The 25,538-nt window shown below is 45.8% G+C and overlaps 1 protein-coding gene across 1 annotated transcript in view; it reads right to left on the bottom strand.

Annotated features, from left to right (window-relative positions):
* Positions 1-20,919, bottom strand: part of SIMC1 (SUMO interacting motifs containing 1) — a 48,737-nt gene extending 27,818 nt beyond the window's left edge. Inside the window, 2 exon segments of the mRNA XM_066273335.1 lie at positions 2,529-4,691; positions 20,672-20,919. Coding sequence (XP_066129432.1) covers positions 2,529-4,691; positions 20,672-20,779 — 2,271 coding nt within the window. The 5' untranslated portion in view covers positions 20,780-20,919.
* Positions 20,920-25,538: the final 4,619 nt, after the last annotated feature.

Genomic DNA, 25,538 nt, shown 5'->3' with positions numbered 1-25,538 from the left:
GGGGCGTCGCTCTGTTGCGTCCAGAGCCATTCTAGTGCCTGAGGCAGAGGCCACAGAACCATCACCAGCGCCCGGGCCATCTTTGCTCCAATGGAGCCTCGCTGCGGGAGGGGAAGAGAGAGACAGAGAGGAAGGTGAGGGGGAGGGGTAGAGAAGCAAATGGGCGCCTCTCCTGTGTGCCCTGGCTGGGAATCGAACCCGGGACTCCTGCATGCCGGGCCGACGCTCTACTGCTGAGCCAACCGGCCAGGGCCTATATTTTATATTCTAAAATGTTTTAGATTAAGCATTCTGTTTCAAATGTGACAATAAATACTAATTAAAAAATACTTTAAAAGTTTTAAAAGTTGATTTTAGCAAGAAAGGGAGACAGAGAGTGAGAGAGACAAGAACATCGATCTGTTCCTGTATATGCCCTGACTGGGGATTGAACCGGCAACCTCTGTGCTTCAGAAAGAAGTTCCAACCAAGTGATCCCGCCAGGGCATAAGTACTCATTTTAAAACACCAAACAACGATTTGCCAGCTTCTGTGTAACAGTGAAACAGTGACAGCCAGAACAGCCCTCTCAGAAAGTCTCCGGGAGGACAGAAGTCCAGTTAACTTTCCTTATGTCTCAAATCCCCTGAGGGCCTCCCCATCCCGCTGCTGAGAGCAATACCGTAAGTGGCAAATACTGAAGAGCAAGAGAAGAACGAAAATCTGCCTCTTGTGACTGCTCCATGCGCGACACATTTTACAATCTTGAACCTGTATTATTCATTTCCTGCCTACAAATGCAGACATCTACAAACTTTATCAATTGTTTCGATGCCTGTATCCTCAAAAGGCACTAATACTTATAGTGAACTTTTATAGGTTCCTGAAAGGTGGCTTTGTGCTTTATGTGTTTATCTTTAAGCCAGAGAGCACTATGATATGGGTGTTATGACTTAATTTAGAGCTAAACAAAAAGAGACTCAGAGGCCCTGGCCGGTTGACTCAGCAGTAGAGCGTCGGCCTGGCGTGCGGGGGACCCGGGTTCGATTACCGGCCACGGCACATAGGAGAAGTGCCCATTTGCTTCTCCACCCCCCGCCTCCTTCCTCTCTGTCTCTCTCTTCCCCTCCCACAGCCAAGGCTCCATTGGAGCAAAGATGGCCCGGGCGCTGGGGATGGTTCCTTGGCCTCTGCCTCAGGCGCCGGAGTGGCTCTGGTCGCGGCAAAGCGATGCCCCGGAGGGGCAGAGCATCGCCCCCTGGTGGGCGTGCCGGGTGGATCCCGGTCGGGCGCATGCGGAAGTCTGTCTGACTGTCTCTCCCCATTTCCAGCTTCAGAAAATTACAAAAAAAAAAAAAAAAAAAAAAAGAGACTCAGAGGAGTTAAGGGCAATGGCTGGTAAGTGACAACACGGGGACCAGGTAAGAAGTTGTTGGGGAAAAATGATCTAGTGAAGAAGTACTTATTAAAGGCCCCAAAGAGATCACAGGAGAGATAGGAAAGATATCCAGATGTATTCCAGATGGCTGAGGTAAGAAGGTAGGCATTAAAGATGAAGAAAAACCCACTGTGTCTACCTAACTGCTACCTTGTAGTCTGAGCCAGGTGTACGCAGAACAGGGTCATGGTCTCCCTGTCTGCAGCTTCTGATGGCTTCTCTGGTCATGCAGCACCTACACAGTATGGCAGTCTTGACTACAGAAACATAAACTCTTTCAAATCCCCAAGCACTCTTGATAATGAACAAACGTACTGCCAACCTGAGGCAGACCCACAGTAAAAAAGAGACCGAGCTAGCGGTTGGGGAGAGTCATTCAGAAGAAAACATATTAAAGAATATAACAATCAGAATGAGAGAAAACAATTCACTCTCCAAGGCCAAGTCAAGATGAACGCCTGGGGTGCTAAACATACCTTGTGAATCCTTGAGCTACTTCAAGCCAGCCTTTCTAACGTTGGGAATGTAGTTACGGATAATGAGAAAAGGGCTTCACGTTGTGGGAGTTAATCAGAAACTTTTTTCTTACACATCTGGTTTAGTTCTCATAGATCAATGAAGACCAATGGGAGGAACATACCCACTAAAATCTTAAAATTGAATTTCCTCCCCAAACATCAAAAACTAGTCCTTTTGGAGGCACTGAAGTGTTAAGAGTATTATTATTACTTCTATGATAGGGAAGCTGTATAAGGGCATTGTGATGGGAAGGACACGGGAATTGAGAAGTATTTGAGGAAGGCCTAAGACGAGCCAGATGTAACAGACACTTTACATATGCTGTCTCATTTAATGATCCTGGGAAGTAGGTTCTTAGCTCCATTTTACAGACAGGAAAGCTAAGGCTGAGAAAAGTAGACTTCGATAGTGCCAGGTTCTCAGTGTGGGGTGAAATCTGAGTCTGGATCTGACTCGACACTGAATGGTTCCACAAGTAGGGAAAAGATACAAATGCACGTTCTCTCATGCCTGGGCTCGATCTCGCACACTCACTTTAGGCCCGGCCTGTACGGAGGACTCCCAGCCCCTAGGGGGAAGACAGTGAGCTCACCTCTCTTATGTCTCGGTCAGGTATTAGTGTCTGGAAGAAGAGGTGATGCACCGGAGGTCGCAGGAAGTACTTCAGTCGATGCAGGCATGGTCTGTTGTATAACACAGCTGGTGGCGCTCGAGCCTGTACCTGGGCAGACCCGGGCTTGGCAGGCTCTGACAGTGAGGCCTCCTTTCTGGCCGGAGTTTCTGTGACAGAGAGCCAAGGGACTTTGTCTAGGGAAGTCTCAGACTGTGGGGACTGTGGGCTCAGAGGGCAGCCTGGCGAGGCTGGGGCTGAGATATCCATGGGAGCGTCACGGCTCTGCATGTCGTCTGTGGGAGAGTCAGCCCTGTCTCCCGGCATGTGTTGCATGTCCCCAGCTGAATGCAGCATTTCTGGTAAGTGTGAGACTTTGCCAGGTGACTGCAGCACACTTCTTGATGACTGCGGCACGTCTCTTGATGACTGTGGCACGTCTCTTGATGACTGCGGTACGTCTCTTGATGACTGCGGTACGTCTCTTGGTGACTGTGATGACTGCGGTACGTCTCTTGGTGACTGCAATGACTGCGGCACGTCTCTTGATGACTGCAGCACGTCTCTTGGTGACTGCAGCACACCTCTTGGTGACTGCAGCAAGTCTCTTGGTGACTGCGATGACTGTGGCACGTCTCTTGGTGACTGCATGTCTCTTGGTGACTGCAGCACACCTCTTGATGACTGTGGCACGTCTCTTGGTGACTGCAGCACACCTCTTGATGACTGTGGCACGTCTCCTGGTGACTGCAGCACACCTCTTGGTGACTGCAGCAGGTCTCTTGGTGACTGCAGCACACCTCTTGGTGACTGCAGCAGGTCTCTTGGTGACTGCAGCACACCTCTTGGTGATTGCAGCAGGTCTCTTGGTGACTGCGATGACTGTGGCACGTCTCTTGGTGACTGCAGCACACCTCTTGATGACTGCAGCAGGTCTCTTGGTGACTGCGATGACTGTGGCACGTCTCTTGGTGACTGCAGCACACCTCTTGATTGCAGCAGGTCTCTTGGTGACTGCGATGACTGTGGCATGTCTCTTGGTGACTGTGGCATATCTCTTAATGACTGCGGAGCATTTCTTGGTGACTGTGATGACTGCAGCAGGTCTCTTGGTGACTGCGATGACTGCAGCACATCTCTTGGTGACTGTGGCACGTCTCTTGATGACTGTGGAGCATCTCTTAATGACTGCTGGGCACCTCTTGGTGACAGCAGTGCATATCTTGGTGACTGTGATACATCTTTTGGTGACCATGGCACATTTTGCAATGATTGGGCCATGTGTCCTGATGATCGTGCCATGTCTTGCAGGTGTGCCACATATTGTGGGTATGGTATGTTTTGAGGTGGACCTGGTACACCTTGAGGGAGGCCCAGAGAGTCTTGAGATGGGCGGAGTAAGTATTGAGGTGGGCTTGGTAAGTGCTGAGGATGCCATGATGAGTCTTTAAGTGATCTTGGTGAGTGCTGAGGATGCCATGATGAGTTCTGAGGCAGGCTGGGCATATTTTGCTGAGGGCATGGCACTTCTTGAGGCAGGTTAGGCAAAGCTTGTAGTTGGCACTGCGTGGTTTGTGATGGGCATGACAAGGCTCGCGGTGGGCATGAAGAGGCTCGCGGTGGGCATGGCAAGGCTTGCGGTGGGCAAGGTACATCTTGCTGTGGCCATTGCAAGGGTGCCCTTTGTTTGCTACTGCCACCATTATTGCTTACTGGGGAGAGGGAGTGAACATCTGAAGACAGCTGTAGGCTGGCCAGGAAGCCGAGGTCAGCTTTGAATGAGGTTGAGCTATAATTCGGCTCTGCTGGATAAACAGAGTCCCCACTGATGGACATAGGGGGTTGGGAGCCATCAAATGCGGTTTCCTCTAAAAGGTCCAAATCCACAGGATTGCGGTTAATGACTCTCTGTGCTGCAGGCCAAGAGCTTCTGTCCAGCTGCCCTTCTTTGGCCTCTTTGCTGGACAGGCTGGCACATGTTTGGGGACTGGCTGACTCCTTCTGGGAAGGAGCGACAGGTTCTAGAGTCAAATCAAGAGTGGCAATAGGTCTGTTTTCTTCCTCAGTTCTTGTCAGGTCAATCACACAGATTCCATTGTGGTCCTTTGGCCTCGGTCTGGTTTCTCTAGTTAAGTCAATGAAGTCCTGTTCAAGGATTGTGAGAAGACAAAGGGTCAAGTAGGGCTCTCAGCTTTATAAGACTTAAATCTTAGCTTTTAAGGATAAGCATATTTTACCTTTTCACCTCACTGACAACTTATAAATCTTATATAACATCAATATTACTTCATTTCCTTTGGTCAAAACTTTACTACTGTCAAAGCTGTCCATTTCTATACCTTCTTAATTTATCCAAATGCCACATGCACATAACTTGAGGGTATAGTGGGAAATGTTTTCTGATCCCAGGTCAATTGAGATGTAGGTAAGATGTAGGTAACTCTCAAAGTAAAAAAGCAGCCTTTGTTCAGAAAAGCAAATGCCCAGGATAACCTATAACAGAAGCTACAGAAAAAGAGAAGCTAATATAAGAGAGTCTACAATGTGCTAAGAACATGTTGAGTGCTTCCACATGTCTTTAAGTTTCGCATGTGCCTCTCAGGTGAGCATTATCATGTCCACTGTACAGATGGGGAAACAAGTTCAGAAGTGGTTATTGACCTAAGAATTACAGAGACAAACACGCAAACCTAGGTCTGTTTCCTTCTTCCCCTGTGAGCGTCTAGGAATATACAACCTCACTCAATATATATATATAGTTAGCCTATAGTCAGATATGGAGGATAGCACTGTAAAGTGTTATGTTCAGGCCGTTCACAGAGCCTACGATGCCAGCCAGAGGTACTATAATCAGCCTCTGTGCCATGAGCCTGGAACCATACTGCTCTCTCTTCCAGGTGGCTTCTCACCTGGTTGGATACCTTGCCAGTAGTATGTTGGGTACCATTTGCTGGGCTTCCACAACTACCATATTATTTCTTTTTTTTTTTTTTTTTTAATTTTATTTATTCATCATTTTAGAGAGGAGAGACAGAGAAGGGGGAGAGGAGCTGGAAGCATCAACTCCCATATGTGCCTTGACCAGGCAAGCCCAGGGTTTCAAACAGGCGACCTCAGCATTTCCAGGTCGACGGTTTATCCACTGCGCCACCACAGGTCAGGCTACTATGTTATTTCTTAACAGACGTGATGGTCACCACTGTCCATGGACCAAAGCAGAGCATGGCATTCTGGGTGGGTCAATGAGAAGTTGGTATGCACCTCATTCTGGATTAGGGACTGCTTGGTGAAACCGAACACCTCCTTCCTGAGCAGCAGCAGTGCCAAATCACTGCCTTTGTTGGTTCTCGGTGCTAGCTGAACTCAGCACAGGTGCTGCAAGGCCATAGAGGGTCCGAATCATCTCCTCCTCTATCGCCAACTTACCAAGTGCAACACGAACATGTCTCTCCCACTGAAAGCTCAGCATACAGGCTACAGCTAAATGACAAATGACTCAGTAGGACATATACGGTCCTTCAGAGTAAGGCCTGCATTTAGCTTCCCCCTGACTACTGTCCCTTCTCACATGATCAGTTACACAAAGCAACTCCAGATCCCCAAATGTGCCAAACTTCCTCAAGTATCTTTGTTTTTGTTTAAGTTGGCTTATGCTCTTTCTTTTGCCCAGAATAACTATTATCCCCTTGATTATTTGATAGTTTCTTGTGTTTCAAGACTCAGCACAGGCCCTAGCCGGGTAACTCAGCTGGTTAGAGCAGTGTTTTTCAACCACCAGTCACAGATCTATGCTGGTCCATGAAAAAGTTAGCCACTCTGATGTTATATGAAGATTATAGACCCAATGATTATAGACTATAATCTTCATATAACATCAGGGTGGCTAACTCTTTCACAAACTAGCACTAAATTTCTGGCAGACCAGCACCAGTCTGCAGACCGGAGGTTGAAAATCATTGGGTTAGAGCATTGTCCCTATACATCAAGGTTGTGGGTTTGATCCCTGGTCAGGGCACATACAAGAATCAACCAACGAATGCATAAGTAAATGAAACAACAAATCAATGTTTCTCTCTGTGTCTCCCTTCTTCTTTCTCTAAAATCATAAATCAATAAAAAAATGTTTAAAAAGACTCAGCACAGATATCACCATGTGAAGTCCCTTCAGACCACTTCTCATCAGATTAGTCATGTCCTCTCATACTCCTACTGTATCTGTACAGACCTTTCTTTAACCCAAAGAATTCAATTTTTGATTAGATTGAAAATGAAAAAACAAATTTCTGTCATTTTCCAATTATGCACTGCTAAATAGAAATACTATTGATTTAGTACTTTATCTCTGTATCCTCCAACCCTGTTAAATTTACTTAATAGTTCAAGCAACTATTTCTGAATATCTTTTGGGTTTTGCATGTAAGCAATCATGCTGTCTGCAAATACAGAAGCTTTACTTCTTTCTTTCCAATCTCTATACCATTTCTTTTTCTTATTGCAATTGCTAAGGTGTCCAGTATAACTCTCAATACAAGTGCTGAAAACAGACATTCTTGCCTTCTTCTTGAACTTAGAGGAAAGAATTTCAGACTTTCATCATTAAGTATAATGTTAGCTGTGGAGTTTTCATAGATGCTCTATAACAGACTGAGGAGGTTCCCTTCTTTTCCTCGTTTCCTGAGAGTTTTAATTGAGATTGGTTTAATTGAGATTGAATTATGGAAAATGCTTTTTCTGCACAACAGAGATGATCATGTTTTTTTTCCCTTTGTCCTATTAATATAAAAAATTATGTTAATTGATTTTCTAATATTAAAATAATACTGGGGAAAATGTCACTTGGTTATGATGTATTATTCTTTTTCTATATTTTGGGTTTAATGTATCAACATATTATTAAGAATTTTTGCATGTTCATTCAGGCTATTTGTTTGTAGTTTTCTATTGTTGTAATTTCTTTTACTAGTTTTATTAATCAGAATAAAACTGGCCTCAGAAAATGACTTGGGAACTATTCCCAAACCCCTCTATACTGTGTAGGTTGTGTTGCGTAGGTACTATATCTTTCTTGAAGGTTTGATAGATGTCACCAGTGAAGCTATCTGGGCCTGAAATTTGCTTTATAGAAAAGTTTTAAATTACAGTTTCACTATCTTAGTACATTTACTTTCTCTTCTTGTGTTAGTTTTATGACTTATGAAATTTGTTTCTTTCATCTAAATTGTCAAATTTAGTAGCATAGAATTGTTCACAATAGCCCCTTATTATCTCTTAAATTCTATACTCGGTGTAGATTTATTCTCAATTCCTTTTTTAAAAAATTCCCAATATTGGTAACTTGTATCCTCTGCATTTTTTGTTCCTGATTAGTCTAGCCAGTTAATCAATTTTATTGATCTTTCCAAAGAACTAAGTTTTTCATCTGTTTTCTATTTCATTCATTTCTGTTATCATGATTTCCTTCCTTCTGCTTTCTACAGACTTAATTTGCTCTTCTTTTTTTAGCTTCCTAATGTAGAAGCTTAGACAATTTATTTTCACTCTTTTCTAATATTAGCATTAAAAACTAAAAATTTCGCCTGACCAGGCAGTGGCACAGTGAATAGAGCGTCGGACTGGGATGCAGAGGACCCAAGTTCGAGACCCCAAGGTCACCAGCTTGAGTGCAGGCTCATCTGGTTTGAGAAAAAAGCCCACCAGCTTGAACCCAAGGTCACTGGCTCCAGCAAGGGGCTACTCGGTCTGCTGAAGGCCCGCGGTCAAGGCACATATGAGAAAGCAATCAATGAACAACTAAGGTGTTGCAACGCGCAATGAAAAACTAATGATTGATGCTTCTCATCTCTCTCCGTTCCTGTCTGTCTGTCCCTGTCTATCCCTCTCTTTGACTCTCTGTCTCTGTAAAAAAAAAATAAAATTAATTAATTAAAAAAAAAGCTAAAAATTTCCCTGTAGGTACTACTTTACTTCATTCCACAAATTTTTTATTATTATTAAGAGGTGGGGAGGTACAGACAGACTTCCACATGTACCCTGACTGGGATCCACCCAGCAAGCCCCCTATGGGGCGATGCTCTGCCAGCTGGGGCCACTGCTCCATTACTTAGCAACCAAGCCATTCCAGTGCCTGAGGCAGGAGGCCATGGAGCCATCGGCAGCGCCTGGGGCCAACACGCTCAAACCATTCAAGCCATGGCTGTGGGAGAAGAACTGACAGAAGGAGAGAGAAGAGGGCTGGGTGCAGAAGCAGAAGGCTGCTTCTCTTGTGTGCCCTGACTGGGAATCGAACCTGGGCTGATGTCCTAACACTGAGCTAACTGGCTCCACAATTTTTAATATGTAGTTATTTTATTATCATGTAGTTCAAATTTACTTTCATTAGTCAGAAAACAGACCCTGTGTGATTTCAATCTTTTGAAATACATTATGACTTGTTTTATTTGTACCCTAAAGCATGGCCTACTTTGCTGAATGTTCCTCAGGCACTTGAAAAAAATGTTTATTCTGCAGTTGTTGGATATAGTCTATAAATGCCATTTAGGTCTTGTTTGTTTACTTTTAGGGATATCCATTCGGGCTTTCAATTACTAACAACAGTTTATGCCTGTTTTGGAGGGGGGCATGGGAACCTCTGATTTGTAGCCATGTTTGACAGAAGTGTGGGTATCTTGGGGACCCACTTAATTAAACTGGCATCTGAAGTGGGATAAGGGGCAGTCTTGTGAGACTGAGCCCTTAACATGTGGGTTCTTCGCTAATTCCAGATAGTGTCAGAATTGAATTAAATTGTAGTACACCTAACAGGTGTCCAGAGAGTTGGAGACTTATGTGTGAGGAAAAATTCTCTACACATTTGGTGTCAGGAGTGATGTGAGTAGAGAAACAGTGTTTTCTTTTAGATTCTACTCATATACAGTCCAAAAATAAGCAAAAGTATCCCTGGCCAGTTAGCTCAGTTGGTTAGAGCATTGTCCTGATATGCCAGGGTTGTGGATTTGATCCCCAGTCAGGGCACATATAAGAATCAACCAATGAATGCATAAATGGGTGGAACAACAAATCAGTGTTTCCATCTCTCTCTCTCCCCCCTAACTCCCTCCCTCCATCTCCCTTCCTCTCTCTCTAAAATCAATTAAAAATTTTTTAAAGAAATAAAATAGGCAAAAGTAAACTATGTTATTTAGATACACATACCAGGTAGTAAAACTGTAGAGAAAATCAAGTAATTACTATGGAAATGAATTTACAGGTGGGAGAGGAGAGGGGAGAAGAGCATGAGCTAGGAAGTGTTGCCCCGCTTCTGTCGAGAACGAGAACGATGCCACCTCTCCACATGTTTAGCAGAGTGCACCAATGAGCCATCTGGGCCCGGTGGTTTCTGATTGTGAAGGTTTTAATTATTGATTAAATTTATTTAATAGATATAGGTTTATTCAGATTGTCTATTCATAGAACTTTTATAACAAAACATTTAAAATCTAAAATGTGTTGGTTTTCCCCTAATTAATCTAGAAATCTAATAAATTCTAAATAGAATTCCAGTAGATCCCCTACGTCCAACACAATGGAATATATTAAAATTCTAAATACATTTGTCTTCTCTATTTCATTTTTAAAAAATTTATTTTAAAAAAAATTAAATTTTTTTTTACGGCTTGACCTGTGGCGGCGCAGTGGATAAAGCGTTGACCTGGAAATGCTGAGGTTGCCGGTTCAAAACCCTGGGTTTGCCTGGTCAAGGCACATATGGGAGTTGATGCTTCCAGCTCCTCCCCCCTTCTCTCTCTCTGTTCTCTCTCTCTCCTCTCTAAAAATGAATAAAATTAAAAAAAAATCTTTAAAAAAATTAATTTTTTTGAGAGAGACAGAAACATCTGTTTATTTATTTTAACTTTTATTTATTTACTTTTTATTGAACTGTATTGGGATGACAGTGGTTAACATAATTATTCAGATTTCAGGTGTCCAATTCTACATCACACCTTTGGACACCATATTGTGTATTAATCTCCCAACTGGATTTTTTTTTAATATTAGATAAGATGCAACTGATAAAATACTTACTGAATTATATTAGTGCCAGGCACCATGCTATGCACTGTGAACACCATTGTGAGCAAAATGGACAATAGTCTGAACAAGGAAAGGATTCCTTAGGAAACCAACAACAGGAATTCTGTTTCTCCTTAAATAAATACGTAGTTACTGAGTACCCACTATACTGAGGCATTAACTAGTTGCTGGGGATATATGGCTGTGTACAGCAGTGAACTTACTATTTCAGAAATGAGGTTGTGCCCTGGCCGGTTGGCTCAGCGGTAGAGCGTCGGCCTAGCGTGCGGAGGACCCGGGTTCGATTCCCGGCCAGGGCACACAGGAGAAGCGCCCATTTGCTTCTCCACCCCTCCGCCGCGCCTTCCTCTCTGTCTCTCTCTTCCCCTCCCGCAGCCAAGGTTCCATTGGAGCAAAGATGGCCCGGGCGCTGGGGATGGCTCTGTGGCCTCTGCCCCAGGCGCTAGAGTGGCTCTGGTCGCAACATGGCGACACCCAGGAGGGTCGCAACATGGCGACGCCCAGGATGGGCAGAGCATCGCCCCCTGGTGGGCGTGCCGGGTGGATCCCGGTCGGGCGCATGCGGGAGTCTGTCTGACTGTCTCTCCCTGTTTCCAGCTTCAGAAAAATGCAAAAAAAAAAAAAAAAAAAAAAAAAAAAAAGAAATGAGGTTGAGAAAGTGATTTTTTAAAATGTATTCATTTTAGAGAGGGGAGAGAGGGAGGGAGGGAGGGAGAGAGAGAGAGAGAGAGAGAGAGAGAAAGGATGGAGGAGCAGGAAGCATCAACTCCCATATGTGCCTTGACCAGGCAAGCCCAGGGTTTCAAACCAGCAACCTCAGCGTTCTAGGCCAACATTTTATCCACTGCACCACCACAGGTCAGGCCATTATTAAAAGTATTTTTAAATTGCATAATATAATTTTAAAAAGTAATTTTTACATTAAGAAACCCTGGTGGGTCTATTATAAAAACAGACATTTAAAAACTAGAATTGTATTTGCAACCTGTTTCCCCTCAACCATTTATTTCTAGCATTCCTAGAGGGTGTTCCCTTGGAAACCCAGGGAGAGGTTAGCAAATTCACCCCAGGATTTTCAAGACTGTGACTCGTGGTGGTAAACCTGCTCTACCAAAAAGCACCTGGTTGAACCTCCCTCAGTTTCCTCATCTATCAAATAGGGACAAGAAGTTAATTACCTCTTGGGGCAGCAGTGAAAATTACGATAATCCATTCAAAGCACATAACGTGGTGAATGGCATGAATGCCACCTGTTCTTACTATGTGATGCTCACCATGACTAACATGCTCAATCCTATGTGGCAAAGCCATTCAGAATCAAAACACTAGCTCCTCGTTAAGAAAGACACAGGACCCAAACACATTCTAACTGCCAAGAAGAAAACCTCACAAAATGGAAGTTATACTATGCTTCTAATTAGGAAGACAATATTATAAAGATATTCTCCTTTAATTATCTTACAAATCTAATGTAGTGGGATTTTGAGTTGGCAGCAATTTTGTCCTCCAGGGGACATTTGGCAATGACTGGAGACATTTTTGGTTGTCACATTGGGGGGGGGGGGGTAGCTACAGGCATTTAGTGATAGAGGCCAAAGATGCTGCTAAACATCCCACAGCCTTCTACAACCAAGAATTATTGGCTCAAAGAAACCCTGATCTATTGCAACCTTTGACAAAATGATTCTAACATTCATTTGGAGGACTAAATGGGCACAATAGCCCAGAAATCTTGGGGGCAGGGGAGAACAGATGGGTTCTGTTTAATTAGCTCATCACTTGGAGCATCGTCTCGAAATGTTTAAGTTGTAGGTTCGATCCCCAGTCAAGGCACATACAGGAAACAACTGATGAGTGCACAACTAAGTAGAACAAACAAATGAATGCTTCTCTCTCTCTCCCCACCTTCTTCTCTCTGCCTCTCCAAAATCAATTAATAAAGAAATGGCAAATAACTGCTCTACTAGATACTCCAAAATATTCTCAAACCACAAAAAAAAAAACCCCACAAAAATAAATCAGTAAAGTTCAAGCATTGAGAATAGACGTATCAATGAAATATAATAGAAAACCCAGAAACAGACATAAGCATATAAAAAAATGTGTTTCAAATATGTGGGGAAAAGATAATTATTTAAGAAATGAGTCCTGGATAATTGATTAACATCATATTTAATTAACAACATGTATTCTAATATCCAGAATATTTTCCCTATACTTCTAGAATCAGATGCATTTTATAGTTATTGTTTACATTTTGCATGCTAGTTTCTTTTTTCTTAAAAGGTATTCTGAAATTGATAAATCTTCAATTCAGTGCTGTCTTAGAATAAGGCAATCCAGTCTGGGGTAAATGTCAGGCATACTTCATGCCATATGAAACATTTCCGATGAATTAAAGAACTAAGTGTTAAAATGAGATGGCAAAAGAACAGGGAAATAATATCAGGACAGGAAAGATCTTGCTAAACGTAAAGCAAAATAAAGGATGTGCAAATGCATCCACAAAAATGTTGTTTTATTAAGTAAAATACCATAAACAATAGATTTCTAAATTCAGTGTAATCCCAATTTTAAAAGTACTAATTATTTTTAAGTTAATAAAATGATTTTAAAGTCTTTTGAAAGAATAAACATGAAAACTAGCTATAAAAATTCTAAAAAAGAAGAGTGATGAAGTGTTTCCTGTACTTTTCATTAAAACGGCACACAGCAAGGCCAGAATAGATAGTCCACAAATAGACACAAAAAATATATAAAACTTTACCATTTAATGAAGGTAGTAATACTTTAAACCACTGGGTAAAAAGGGAGGATAATTCAATTAAATGAAGTTGAGACAACCAGCTAACCATCTGGAGAGAAAAATACTTGATTACCATTTTATCCTTTTTAAAAACTAATTCCAGGAAGATTAATGAATTAATTAAATGTAAATAATATTTTTATAGTCTTAGGAATAAGGAAAACTTTTCTCAGCATGACAACAAAGACAGAAATCAAACAATGGTGCCCGACCAGGCAGTGGTACAGTGGATAGAGTGTCTGTCTGAAATGCAGAGGACCCGGGTTTGAAACTCCAGCGTCACAGGCTCACCAGCTTGAGCGCCGGGTCACTGGCTTGAGTGTGGGATCACGGATATGACCCCATGGCCTCTGGCGTGAGCTCAAGGTCGCTGGCTTGAACAAGAGTCACTGGCTCAGCTGGAGCCCCCCCTCCAGTCAAGGCACATATGAGAAAGTAATCAATGAACAATTAAGGTGCCACAACAAGTTGATGCTTCTCATCTCCCTTCCTGTCTGTCTGTCCCTCTCTCTCTCCCGCTAAAAATAAATAAATAAATAATCAAATAATGGTTAAAAAATGACAGAATTGACTACATAAAAATTTATAACTGCTCTAAAGAAAACCAAAAGAAATCAAAAGTTGGAGGGGAAACATAGTGTGTATGATGCAGGGGGCTGTGATTAATTTTTTAGTACAAATTACCACAATCTGGCTGGCTTAAAATAGCAATAATTTATCCTCTCAGTTCTGGAAGTTTAGAAATCCCAACTCAAGGTGTGTGCTAGGCCACGCTCTCTGAAAGGCTCACTGGAGACTCTGTCCCGTGCCTCTTTCAGATTCTGGTGTTGCAAGCAATCCTTAACCTGCAGCTGCAGAACTCCCGTCTTTGCTTCCATCACCACGTTGTTCCAACTCTGTCTTCACACTGTCTTAAATGGGCACCAGTCATATGAAATGAAGGGCCCACCCTACTTGATATGACTTCATCTTTACTGATTACATCTGCAATGACCCTCTTTCTAAATAAGGTCATGTTAGGTAGTGAAAGTTAAGACTTCAACACATCTTTTTGGAGGACTCAGTTCAACCCATAATGAGTCTAATGTATGTAATACTTACATATTAGTAAGAAAAATCACACCCAAATAGGACAAGAACAGGCAATTCACACACACACAACTATATCTCTGTCTCTATCTCTACATATCTAATAAACATGTACAAGATATCCACCTCTACCACCTGCTGAGCACACTCTCTGACATCCAGCCGTCACCTGGGCTAGGCACTGCGGCCCCAGGGCTAGGGTCTCTTATAGCCTCTCAGCCAGGAGGATCGCATCCAAGTCACTAAAACCTATGTTTTAATGACAGCAAATTTGTGTCCCTAGTGAGGACTTCCTCCCTGGCCCGCAAACTCAGTACTAACATCATACCTGGCATATCCAGTTGGCTAGCCCAAAGGCATCTTACATTTAACACCTTCAGAATAGTAGTCTTGAATCTTTCCTCCAATGCTGTTCCTCCCCAGGTCTTCCTCTTCTCAATGAATGACACCAACATGCACGCAGGTGTTCGGGCCCAGACCAGGGCATCACTCTTGATGCCTCCTTCCCCTCATTCTCCACATCCAAGCAGTCAGGATCTTGCTTTTTCTTCCTAATACCGACCGCATCCCTGCAGGCTCCGAGCCTGCACCACCACTCAGTCTAAGCTCCACTCGTCTGGTCCGGACTACTGCAGACACCTCCTAGAATGAGCTCCAGGATTCCACTTGTGTCCCCTCACAGTAAGGTGACTATCCATTTGGCTTGTTTGGGACAGTTTCAGGTTTTACCTGTTGCTTGATAATCTGTCCAGTTAGCATTCCCTTTTGTTTGCAAAAGAATCACCCTATGGATGATAAATTACACAGTCACCTTAACATTATAGTCTTTTTGTCTCACAATAGCTAGAGTCACCTTTTAAAAACAAATTAAGTCATGTTATTCTCCTGCTTGAGCTCCTTCAAAAATGTCTTGTTACATAGAATAAAACCCAAATTCCTCACGTGGACCGCAAAGGCCCGTGTAACCTAGCCCACCTACTTCTCTCTCCTCTTTTCCAACTCTGTCCTTCTCTCACTGCGTTCCAGCCCCTCTGGCCTTTCATTCCTCCAATGACCATCCCACTTCTAAGCCTTCATTTTTCTTTCTTTCTTTTTTTTTTTTTTACAGAGACAGAGTCAGCGAGAGGGATAGACAGATAGGAAGGGAGAGAGATGAGAAGCAGCAATTCTTCGTTGTGGCACCTCAATTGTTCATTGATTGCTTTCTCATATGTGCCTTGACTTGGGGGCTACAGCAGAGCAAGTGACCCCTTGCTCAAGCCAGTGACCTTGGGCTTCAAGCCAGCAAAGCTCAAGGTCATGGGGTCATGTCTATGATCCCCCACTCAAGCCAGTGACCCCATTCTCAAGCCGGATGAGCCTGCACTCAAGCTGGCGACCTTGGGGTCTCGAACCTGGGTCTTCCGCGTCCCAGTCCAATGCTCTATCCACTGCGCTACTGCCTGGTCAGGTTAAGCTTTCATTTTTGCTGCACCCTTTGCTCCTACCTTATTTCCCTAGATGGTCTCATAACAAATTTGTTCTGTCATTGTGGTCCCAGATCAAATATTAACTCTTCAGGAGGCATTCTTTGAAAACATAATCTGATATATCCAACGCCCCCCCCAAGTTCCTCCCTGTTACATTGTTCACTTATTTGTATGTTGCCTGTCTTTCCCCATGAGAATGTAGGTGCATTGTTCTTGCTCACTTCTGGTCCCCAGGGTCAAAGCATGTGTCAACAATAAGTACTTATTGAAAGAATGAATCATAACCAAAGGGAAAAAAAAGTTAAAACCATGATAGCTCACAGAATCTGGCTATCAAGTCAACAAAGATTAAAAAAAATGAAAAGGCCTTATTTTTCTTCCTAACACGCTGTATATTACCTGACATTCCATTTATGTGGTTAACTGTTTGTCTCTCAATGACCAGAATGAATCCTCATGAGGGCAGGGACCTGGCTTTATTACTAGCTATATGCTCAGCATCTATAAGAGCCTGGTGTTTAATAAATATTTACAGTCGACCATATCTAGGGGTGACTTAGGTGGTGAAGAACAGGGTATGATGAGACTATAATTGATGCATGATTTCTGTACAAAATTTGGCAATTTATATAAAAAGCCTTCAAAGGGGGGGTATATCTTTTGGCTCAGCCACCTCACATCTAAGAGGACCTTATTCTAAACAAACAAAAGAACAAGACTATAAAGATTATTTATGAGGGAATTCCTCATGGGTTGTTTACAATAGAGAGAATTTACCAACCACCAGCATGACATCCATTAATAGGAAATTATATAATATAAATCTGTACAATGAAATACACTAAAAATATTGGTAAAGACATGTATTTATTAGTGTGGAAAGAGATAAAAAGTACATTAATAAAAAAGGGCAAGCTAGCCCTGGGCAGTTGGCTCAGCGGTAGAGCGTCGGCCTAGCATGCGAAGGACCCGGGTTCGATTCCCGGCCAGGGCACACAGGAGAAGTGCCCATTTGATTCTCCACCCCTCCGCCGTGCCTTCCTCTCTGTCTCTCTCTTCCCCTCCCGCAGCCAAGGCTCCATTGGAGCAAAGATGGCCCGGGCGCTGGGGATGGCTCTGTGGCCTCTGCCTCAGGCACTAGAGTGGCTCTGGTCGCAACATGGCGACGCCCAGGATGGGCAGAGCATCGCCCCCTGGTGAGCAGAGCATTGCCCCATGGTGGGCGTGCTGGGTGGATCCCGGTAGGGCGCATGCGGGAGTCTGTCTGACTGTCTCTCCCTGTTTCCAGCTTCAGAAAAAAAAAAAAAAAAAAGCAAAAAAAAAAAAAAGGGCAAGCTAAAAAGACTTCCTTTTTGCAAAAACATGTACTAGGGAACACATGGGTATATAGGAGCATACACGAACATTTACAGGGAGATAAAAGTTCAGACATACATCAAAGTTAACATTCATTATCTTTGGATAGTGAGATTAAGGGCAATTTTAATTTTCTTCTTTATATATATTTCTAAATTTTTTTGGTAATAGGTCAACCCAAATTAATTGACTATCTGGTCAAGGTCCTGGCCGGGTGTTTCAGTTGGTTAGAGTGTTGTCCTGATGTGTAAAGGTTGCAGCTTTGATCCCCTGACAGAGCACATAGAAGAATCCACCACTGGGCCCTGGCAGAGTGGGTCAGTGGGTAGAGCATCATCCCAGCTCTTGAGGCACAGGTTTGGCCCTGGGTCAGGGCACATATGAAAAGCAACTAATGTGTGCTCAACTAAGTGGAACTAAGTGGAACTAAGTGGAACGAGTTGATGCTTTTTTCTACCCCCCCCATCTCCTTTCCTCTCTCTCCCAAATCAATAAAATTTAAAAAAATTAAAAAAGATTATTAAAAACACAAACACACTTCATTAACTTAGGGAAAACTAAAGTCAGGTTAAGAACCAGGAGTTCAAAAATACTAACTACAGTATAGGAAGTAGCTTTATGATTTCCTGAATTCAAGCATGCTGCTTCCGCTCAGTCAATATTGTAAAAAAGGAAAAAAAAAACACTTATAAAATGTGTTTCTTCTATTTCATTACCAGCCAGTCTTGAGAAGCTCAGGCCTGGCTGAAAAAGAAAACAGTGAGCAAAAGCTCTTTTTTGCCTGGCATGTCCCTTGCATTGCCACATTACAAATCTTCCAATTGCCCTGCCAGGTAGGTATTCGCGTTTCCAAGAGCAAAAGCTGAGAGAGGTGACAGAACTGGCCAAAGTTCACATGGCTGTCACGTTGAGGTTGTGATTTGCAGAGGTCTCTCTGAGCTCAGGGCCTTCAGGAAAAGCGAGACAAAGGCGCTTGAGGCTTTATAACCTTGCAAGTCTCTCAGTGTCTCTGATCTCTCACAGGGGCGACCTATGCCCTTATCTAACTGATAAGAAAAATAAAAGGAGAAAAGCGAGGCGTTTTTAGAAAGCTAGAATACAATAAGATAGTTTATTCTCTGGCACTTGCCCTTCATTTCTCTATAACTCCGAAGGTTTAAGAGAAAATGTCTCCTTAGGTGGTCATGGAATGGGGAGCAGTTAGGAGAGGGAACCCACGTATGAGTGGGAAAAGACACACCAGATGGGGATAAGGATGCCATCTGGGTGCCTGAAGAAGGAAGCTGGACTGGGATGAGGAAAGAGGGACAACACTTGGGATGAAAGGAAGTGGGCAGAAAGGATCAAGTTCAAGTAGGAAAGAGGAGGAATCGGGAGGAAAGGCAGTTGTGAGTTATTCTGCAGTGTTTTTTTCCTTCCACCTTTTCCCTCTTTATATCTCTTCCTTAACGATCTCAGTCACTCCTAGGCCTTTGGTGCTTTCTATGTGGATACTGACCCATCTCTCCCTTCTCTGCCTGTTCTCCCCAGATCAGTTTCTTCGGGGGGCCACATCCACGTCCATTTCCCATCGGCACTTTAAACCGAGCCGGTCCGGACTGAATGCCGCCTTTCCAGGGGTCCCCAAACTTTTTACACAGGGGGCCAGTTCACTGTCCCTCAGACCGTTGGAGGGCCGGACTATAAAAAAAAACACTATGAACAAATCCCTATGCACACTGCACATATCTTATTTTAAAGTAAAAAACCAAAACGGGTACAAATACAATATTTAAAATAAAGAACAAGTAAATTTAAATCAACAAACTGACCAGTATTTCCATGGGAACTATGCTCCTCTCACTCACCACCAATGAAAGAGGTGCCCCTTCCGGAAGTGCGGCGGGGGGGGGGGGGGGCTGGATAAATGGCCTCAGGGGGCCGCATGTGGCCCGCGGGCAGGGCCCGTAGTTTGGGGACCCCTGCGCCCGTTCCTCTTCGAACTGGCTCTCCCTTACCAAACATCCACCCCCAACTGCTCCCCCCCCCCCCATTCCTTCAACCGCTAGCTCACACAACAGATATTTTACTGTGGATCTATCATCCACAATACGTCCACTCACCTACCAGGTTGGATCACTTCGACCTTGAACATCTCATCTGTCCCGTCTCATCCACTACATGCTTTCCTGAGATTTACTGAGAAGCCCTCTTGCTTGAACCACGGACAACACCGCATTAACGGGGTTCCCTGGTTTGGCATGCCGCTCATTCTCTAGTGACCATTACACCTGGCACACAGAAGGGGCTCCCATGAGAGAGGCTTAGGGTTCAAACCTGCCGGGAAGGGGACTGAAGGAACCGCAGAGGCTAGGGGGGGAGAAAATGTTTTGTCTTGAAGGAGTACCTGCATATGAAGAAAAGCTGCTCCCTGGCTTACACCGTCTGTTACAGATCTATACGACAGGAGCGTGCTCCTCCTTTTTATTTCTGGGGTGTGTGGCTTTGGGAGGCTGGGGAGATGGCTGGAAGTCGGAGGTTGCCTCTCGGCTTTCTGGAAAGCCTGTCCAGCCCCGACCCCTTGGGGAGCCACCTGTTGAACATAGCCCCTTCTATATAAGAGGGACCACGGGCGTTCTCATCGTGTTCTCCGTTGCGTCCACACACCCCCCCCCCCCGAAACAGCTGCCCCCTAGCAGAGGTCCAGTAAATATCTGTGGAGGATTCTAGAAAAGCAGGAGCCCTTGGAGGTTTTATTCGCCATCTCATAAGGACAAAGACCAAGGATACCGCGGGAAAAGGAAACAGTGCAGGCTGTTTCCCTCTCTGTTCCTTCCGAGCTCGGTGAGTGGTTGCTAAGGGACAAAAATCGCCCGGCCGCTCAACTCCAAGCCCGGGCCCCTCGCCGGGCTGCCAGGCCCTGGAGCGGCGCCACCCGCTGGCCCGGCCCCGCGGTTCCTCCCTCGCTCCCTCCCTCCCTCGCTCGCTCGCTCCGGCCCCGGCTCCCGTTACCTCCCCGCTCACATCGGGACCCCCCCGCACGCCACACGATGACACGCTCCCGCGTGCGGGCCTCCAGCTCGGGCCGAGCCCCCGCCCCCGCCCCCACCCCGGCCGCCGGCCCGGCGGGGAAGCCCCCGGCCGGCCTCAGCCCGCCGCCCCCGGCCTGACGTCGCGCATGTGCTCGGCCGCCCCGCCGGCCTCGGCCCGCCCGCGCTGGGAAACGGAGCCGCGAGGCCCGGCCGCCCCCGCCCGGCCCGGCCGCTCTCCTCCGGGCCGGGGAGGCGGGGAGCGGCCGCAGCTGTGAGGCGCCACCGGGCGGGCGGGCGGGCGCGGGGGACAGCGGGCTCACTCACCACTGTGCGGCGGGGCAGGGCCCGGCGGAGCCTCCGCGCTCGGCTCGAGCGGGTCCCCTCGGAGCTCTCGGAGCCGCTGTCGTCCGAGATCACGATGAAGTCCTCCATGGCTGCGGACCCGGGCCGAGCCAGCGAGCGGGCGGCCGGCTACCCAGGCCGCGGCGGCGGCGGCGGCGGCAGCGACGTTCCGTTCTTGCTGCTGAGGGGACCGCAGCCGCAGCCGCGACACCCCAGGTCCATCGCGAGGCCACGCCCTTCCCGCCCAAGCCCCGCCCTGGCCCCGCCCCCGGCCCCTGGAGCCCGCTCCGGGCCCCGCCCCCACCCCGGGCCACGGGCTGCAGACCGCCGGGTCAAGGCCATGGTCACTGTGCTTGGTGGTGGCACTCGTCCTCCTTTACCGACGAGAAGAAAAAAGAGTGAACATCAAGTTGGAGCCGGTCTGGACCGGTTGCGAGGGCGGATGTGCGAGACCGCCGCTGCGAGGGCTGCCCCAGCTGCTGGCGACTGACTCAAGCGTGAAGTGAGGTGTGAACAGCTCTGTGACCGAGCCAGCCTCTCTGGATGTCCCGGAAGAGTCCCTCTAGGGTGGGGGGGGGGGACCTGGCGTCAGGCTGAGTCGGGGGACTAAATGGGGGATGGGAAAAGAGAGGCCCCACTTCTTGGTGCACATGTGCAAGGACGTCTGTAAGAAAAAATACCTGGAAGTGTAATTACTGGGTCAGAGGCGATGTTTCCCTCGTTGTTTCAACAAACGATGCCAAATTACTCTCCTAAACTGTACCGATTTGCATTTTCACCAATAATCCATGTCACTCAGAGATATCAAACGGTGAGGTTTAGAGACGTGTTCAGTTTGGAGTAGGATCAAAATTGAAAAAAAAAAAGTGCACAAAGAGAAGCCATGAGGTAGTAGATGCTATGAATAATTAGATGTTATGAATGAGCAAGGTTATAGAGATGGAAAAAGATCTGACCAGTGGAAGGAGAAGTGGTAGCTAGGTGGTTGGTTGTAAGGCAGGATCATTAAAATCAAGATAGGATCTGTGTTACAATAAATGTGGGACAGTGACCACGCGAAGTGTATTAACAGATCCCAATGAAAATGTGTTTATTAGAGGGCAGGTTGGTTCCTGAAGAGACTGTGAACAGGTGCTCTCTAAGCCCTGTCTTGTGCTCTGATTCTCAAAACTTAGTGGGCATCAGAAGCAGCCGGGAAACTGGTTAAAACACAGATTTCTGGTTCCCACCCTAGAGTTTCTAATTCAGTACTGTGAGGTAGGGCCCTAAAATGTGCATTTCTAACAAGTTTCCAGCTGGTCTTTCTACTGCTATTCCTGAAAACCAGGGGTCTGGTGGACAGGGAGTTTATGGCCAACAGATTTCAGATGTTCTTTCTGGTCGAATGTCTGAAATCATCCTTGTTGTGAAGGGACTCATTACATTGCCTTTAGATATTTAGGGTTTTTTTTGTTTTGTGTTTTTCCTTTTTTTTTTTTTTGTCTTTTTCTGAAGCTGGAAACGGGGAGAGACAGTCAGACAGACTCCCGCATGCGCCCGACCAGGATCCACCCGGCACGCCCACCAGGGGGCAACGCTCTGCCCACCAGGGGGCGATGCTCTGCCCCTCCGGGGCGTCCCTCTGTTGCGACCAGAGCCACTCTAGCGCCTGGGGCAGAGGCCAAGGAGCCATCCCCAGCGCCCGGGCCATCTTTGCTCCAGTGGAACCTCGGCTGTGGGAGGAGAAGAGAGACAGAGAGGAAGGAGAGGGGGAGGGGTGGAGAAGCAGATGGGCGCTTCTCCTGTGTGCCCTGGCCAGGAATCAAACCCGGGACTTCTGCACGCCAGGCCGACGCTCTACCACTGAGCCAACTGGCCAGGGCTGTAGATATTTAGTTTTTTTAAACTCCCTGATCCTTTTTCTTCTCCTTCTTCTTCTTTTTTTTTTTGTGCGTGTGTGTGACAGAAACAGGGATGGACAGACAGGAAAAGAGAGAGTTGAGAAGTATCAATTCTTCGTGGCAGCACCTTAGTTGTTCATTGATTGCTTTCTCATATGTGCCTTAACCCGGGGTCTATAGCAGACTGAGTGACCTCTTGCTCGAGACAGCAACCTTTGGGCTCAAGCCAGAGACCCCCACGCTTAAGCTAGTGAGCCCGCACTCAAGCTGGGGACCTCTGGGTTTCAAACCTGGGTCTGCTGTGTTCCAGTCCGACGCTCTATCCATTGCACCACTGCCTGGTCAGGCTAATGCCCTGCTTCTTGAAACACTCTCTGGGCTTCTGTGAACTCACACCATTCTTACCACTCTTTTTCATTCTCCTTTGTTCACTGCTGCACCTCTTCCCACCTCTTCAACTTTGGTGTTCCTCAAGGTTCTGTCATAGGCCATCTTCACACCCTTCTCCCTACGCACTCGCAACTATTCCCACAGGTTGATTTCCAGCCCAGCCCTGTCCTCGGAGCTCCAGAAGTGTATATCCAAATGTCTATTGACTTTCATAGGTATCTCAAGTTGAATATGTCTAAAAGTGAACACACCCTCTGTCTCCCACGCTCCCCCCACCCATAGAAAAAAACAACAACACCTACTTCTGTGTTCCCTGTCTCTGTGAATGATGGTACCACCAGCCAGCAATTGCTCAGGGGAGAAATCTGATTATTATACTTTATTGCTATGTTTTTCTCATCAACAAATCCTGTCTGTTTTACCTCCTAAATATTTCTTGCATCTTTAAAAGGTAAGAAATTTTCTTTCAACAAGTTCTGATTGAGCTCATATGCCGTCCTTTCAAGGGCTACCATAATGAACAACATGGGCATGGCCTCTGGTCTGTGGTGCTTTTATAGTTTATGAGGAAGACAAACAATAAACTAGTAAATAATGGTAAATTATGTTGAGTAGATAACCAGTTTGAGAAGTCTTAACTTGTGAGATATAAATAGAAAACAACTTTATTTTTTCCCCCAATAACCGTCACCACTGTCTCCAGCAATCCCTCTTGGTCCCTGAAAGTGGATTCCCTTAGAAACATTCTACTCTGGTCCCACAGTGTGTAGTTACTTTCAGTAACGACTACAGTCTCATTCCAAGTCTTATGACTCAGGCCTGCCCATTTTAAATCTTGAATTTCATATTCATAGCTCTTCCCATTTTCTCCCTGGTGCAGGTGGACCTGTGGCTACAACAGCTGTTAGTCAAAGGGGTGATAATATTCCTTTCCACTCTCCTTGGCCCTTGCCCCTCCCAAATAGGGATGAGAAGGAAGGGGAAAGAATGTTCTCTGCCACACTGTCCATGAAAAGTTTGTTCTCTTTCTGCCTGTTGTTGCAACTTTAGTAACGGTTTTCCCACTGCGTCAGGAGTCTAGATGCCAGCCTCCTTACTTATGTGGTTGCTCTCTGGGGCCTCCCCCGTGCAATCCCTCACCTAGGAGAGGTCAGCCTCAGGCCCTTCCTCCTGGACATCCCCACCAGTTCCTTGGAGGGACAATCTTTTGTTGTTGGGGGACCGTTGTCTGGAGGGACGTCTTGGGGGGTGCCAGCAAAAGCTTGCGGCCTCAGCTGCCTCCTGTGCTCTGCAGATGACTCACAGGGAGGGTTTCCACGCACAAGTCAAGGAAGAAGGGAATGAATGCAGGCAGCTCCCGTCCTGTTGCCCCTCTCAGCACCAACTGTCTCTCTCCTCCCTTCCTCAAGCCCAGGGCGTCAGCGGCTTGTCCAAGTCAATGGTTCAGTGACTTTCAGACGAGTTCTCAGCTGGGGAAGTGGGGAGAGGACTGGTTTGCATTCTGACTTTATGGGAGGGAGGGAATGGGGGAACAAGTTGAATGGTGTCTCTCTTCTTCAGCTGGACAGAAGCAATGGATGGCTGCCATCTTTAATAGTCATGTTCAGCCTGACCAGGCGGTGGCGCAGTGGATAGAGCGTCGGACTGGGATGCAGAGGACCCAGGTTCATGACCCTGAGGTCGCCAGCTTGAGCGCGGGCTCATCTGGTTTGAGCAAAAAGCCCACCAGCTTGAACCCAAGGTGCTGGCTCCAGCAAGGGGTTACTCGGTCTGCTGAAGGCCCACAGTCAAGGCACATATGAGAAAGCAATCAATGAACAACTAAGGTGTTGCAACACGCAATGAAAAACTAATGATTGATGCTTCTCATCTCTCTCCATTCCTGTCTGTCTGTCCCTGTCTATCCCTCTCTCTCTGACTCACTCTCTGTCTCTGTTAAAAAAAAATAATAATAGTCATGTTCAGCTGTGGAGAGCTGACCTAATTGGGAAAAGTTCAAATATCAGCTTCTGTTGTAGAATTTATGACAAAAGTGATTAATATTAGTGACTGACTTTCGGGCATAAAAGTAGTGCTGTGACTTCATGAGTACAATAGTTGGTTGTATATATCTCTTTCCAAACAGCAGCCATCCTGCTTGAAACTCAGGAAACACAAGGTTCTGTAATCTGAGTACCCTTGAAAAGTACCTTGTTCTTATCTGGCAACCCAGATTGGTGAATACTGACCACGAAGATGCCTTTCTTAAAACTATTAAGTGGTGTCACTTCTGTTTTCTTGGTGATCCTGGATCTGTCTTAAAATGTGCTGTTTACCCCGGACTTCCCAAGTGACACTATCTTTTTCAGAAATTAGTATGTGTGTGTATTTTTTTTTTCTGAGAGATGCTTTATTCTTTACAGATATATTGAGCTGTAATTAACATTTTTTTTTTGGTATTTTTCTGAAGCTGGAAACAGGGAGAGACAGTCAGACAGACTCCCGCATGCGCCCGACCAGGTTCCACCCGGCACGCCCACCAGGGGCAACGCTCTGCCCACCAGGGGGTGATGCTCTGCCCCTCCGGGGCATCACTCTGC

This window comes from Saccopteryx bilineata, chromosome 4, assembly GCF_036850765.1.
Source record: "Saccopteryx bilineata isolate mSacBil1 chromosome 4, mSacBil1_pri_phased_curated, whole genome shotgun sequence".
NCBI lineage: Eukaryota > Metazoa > Chordata > Mammalia > Chiroptera > Emballonuridae > Saccopteryx > Saccopteryx bilineata.
This window is presented reverse-complemented; position numbering and strand designations above follow the sequence as displayed.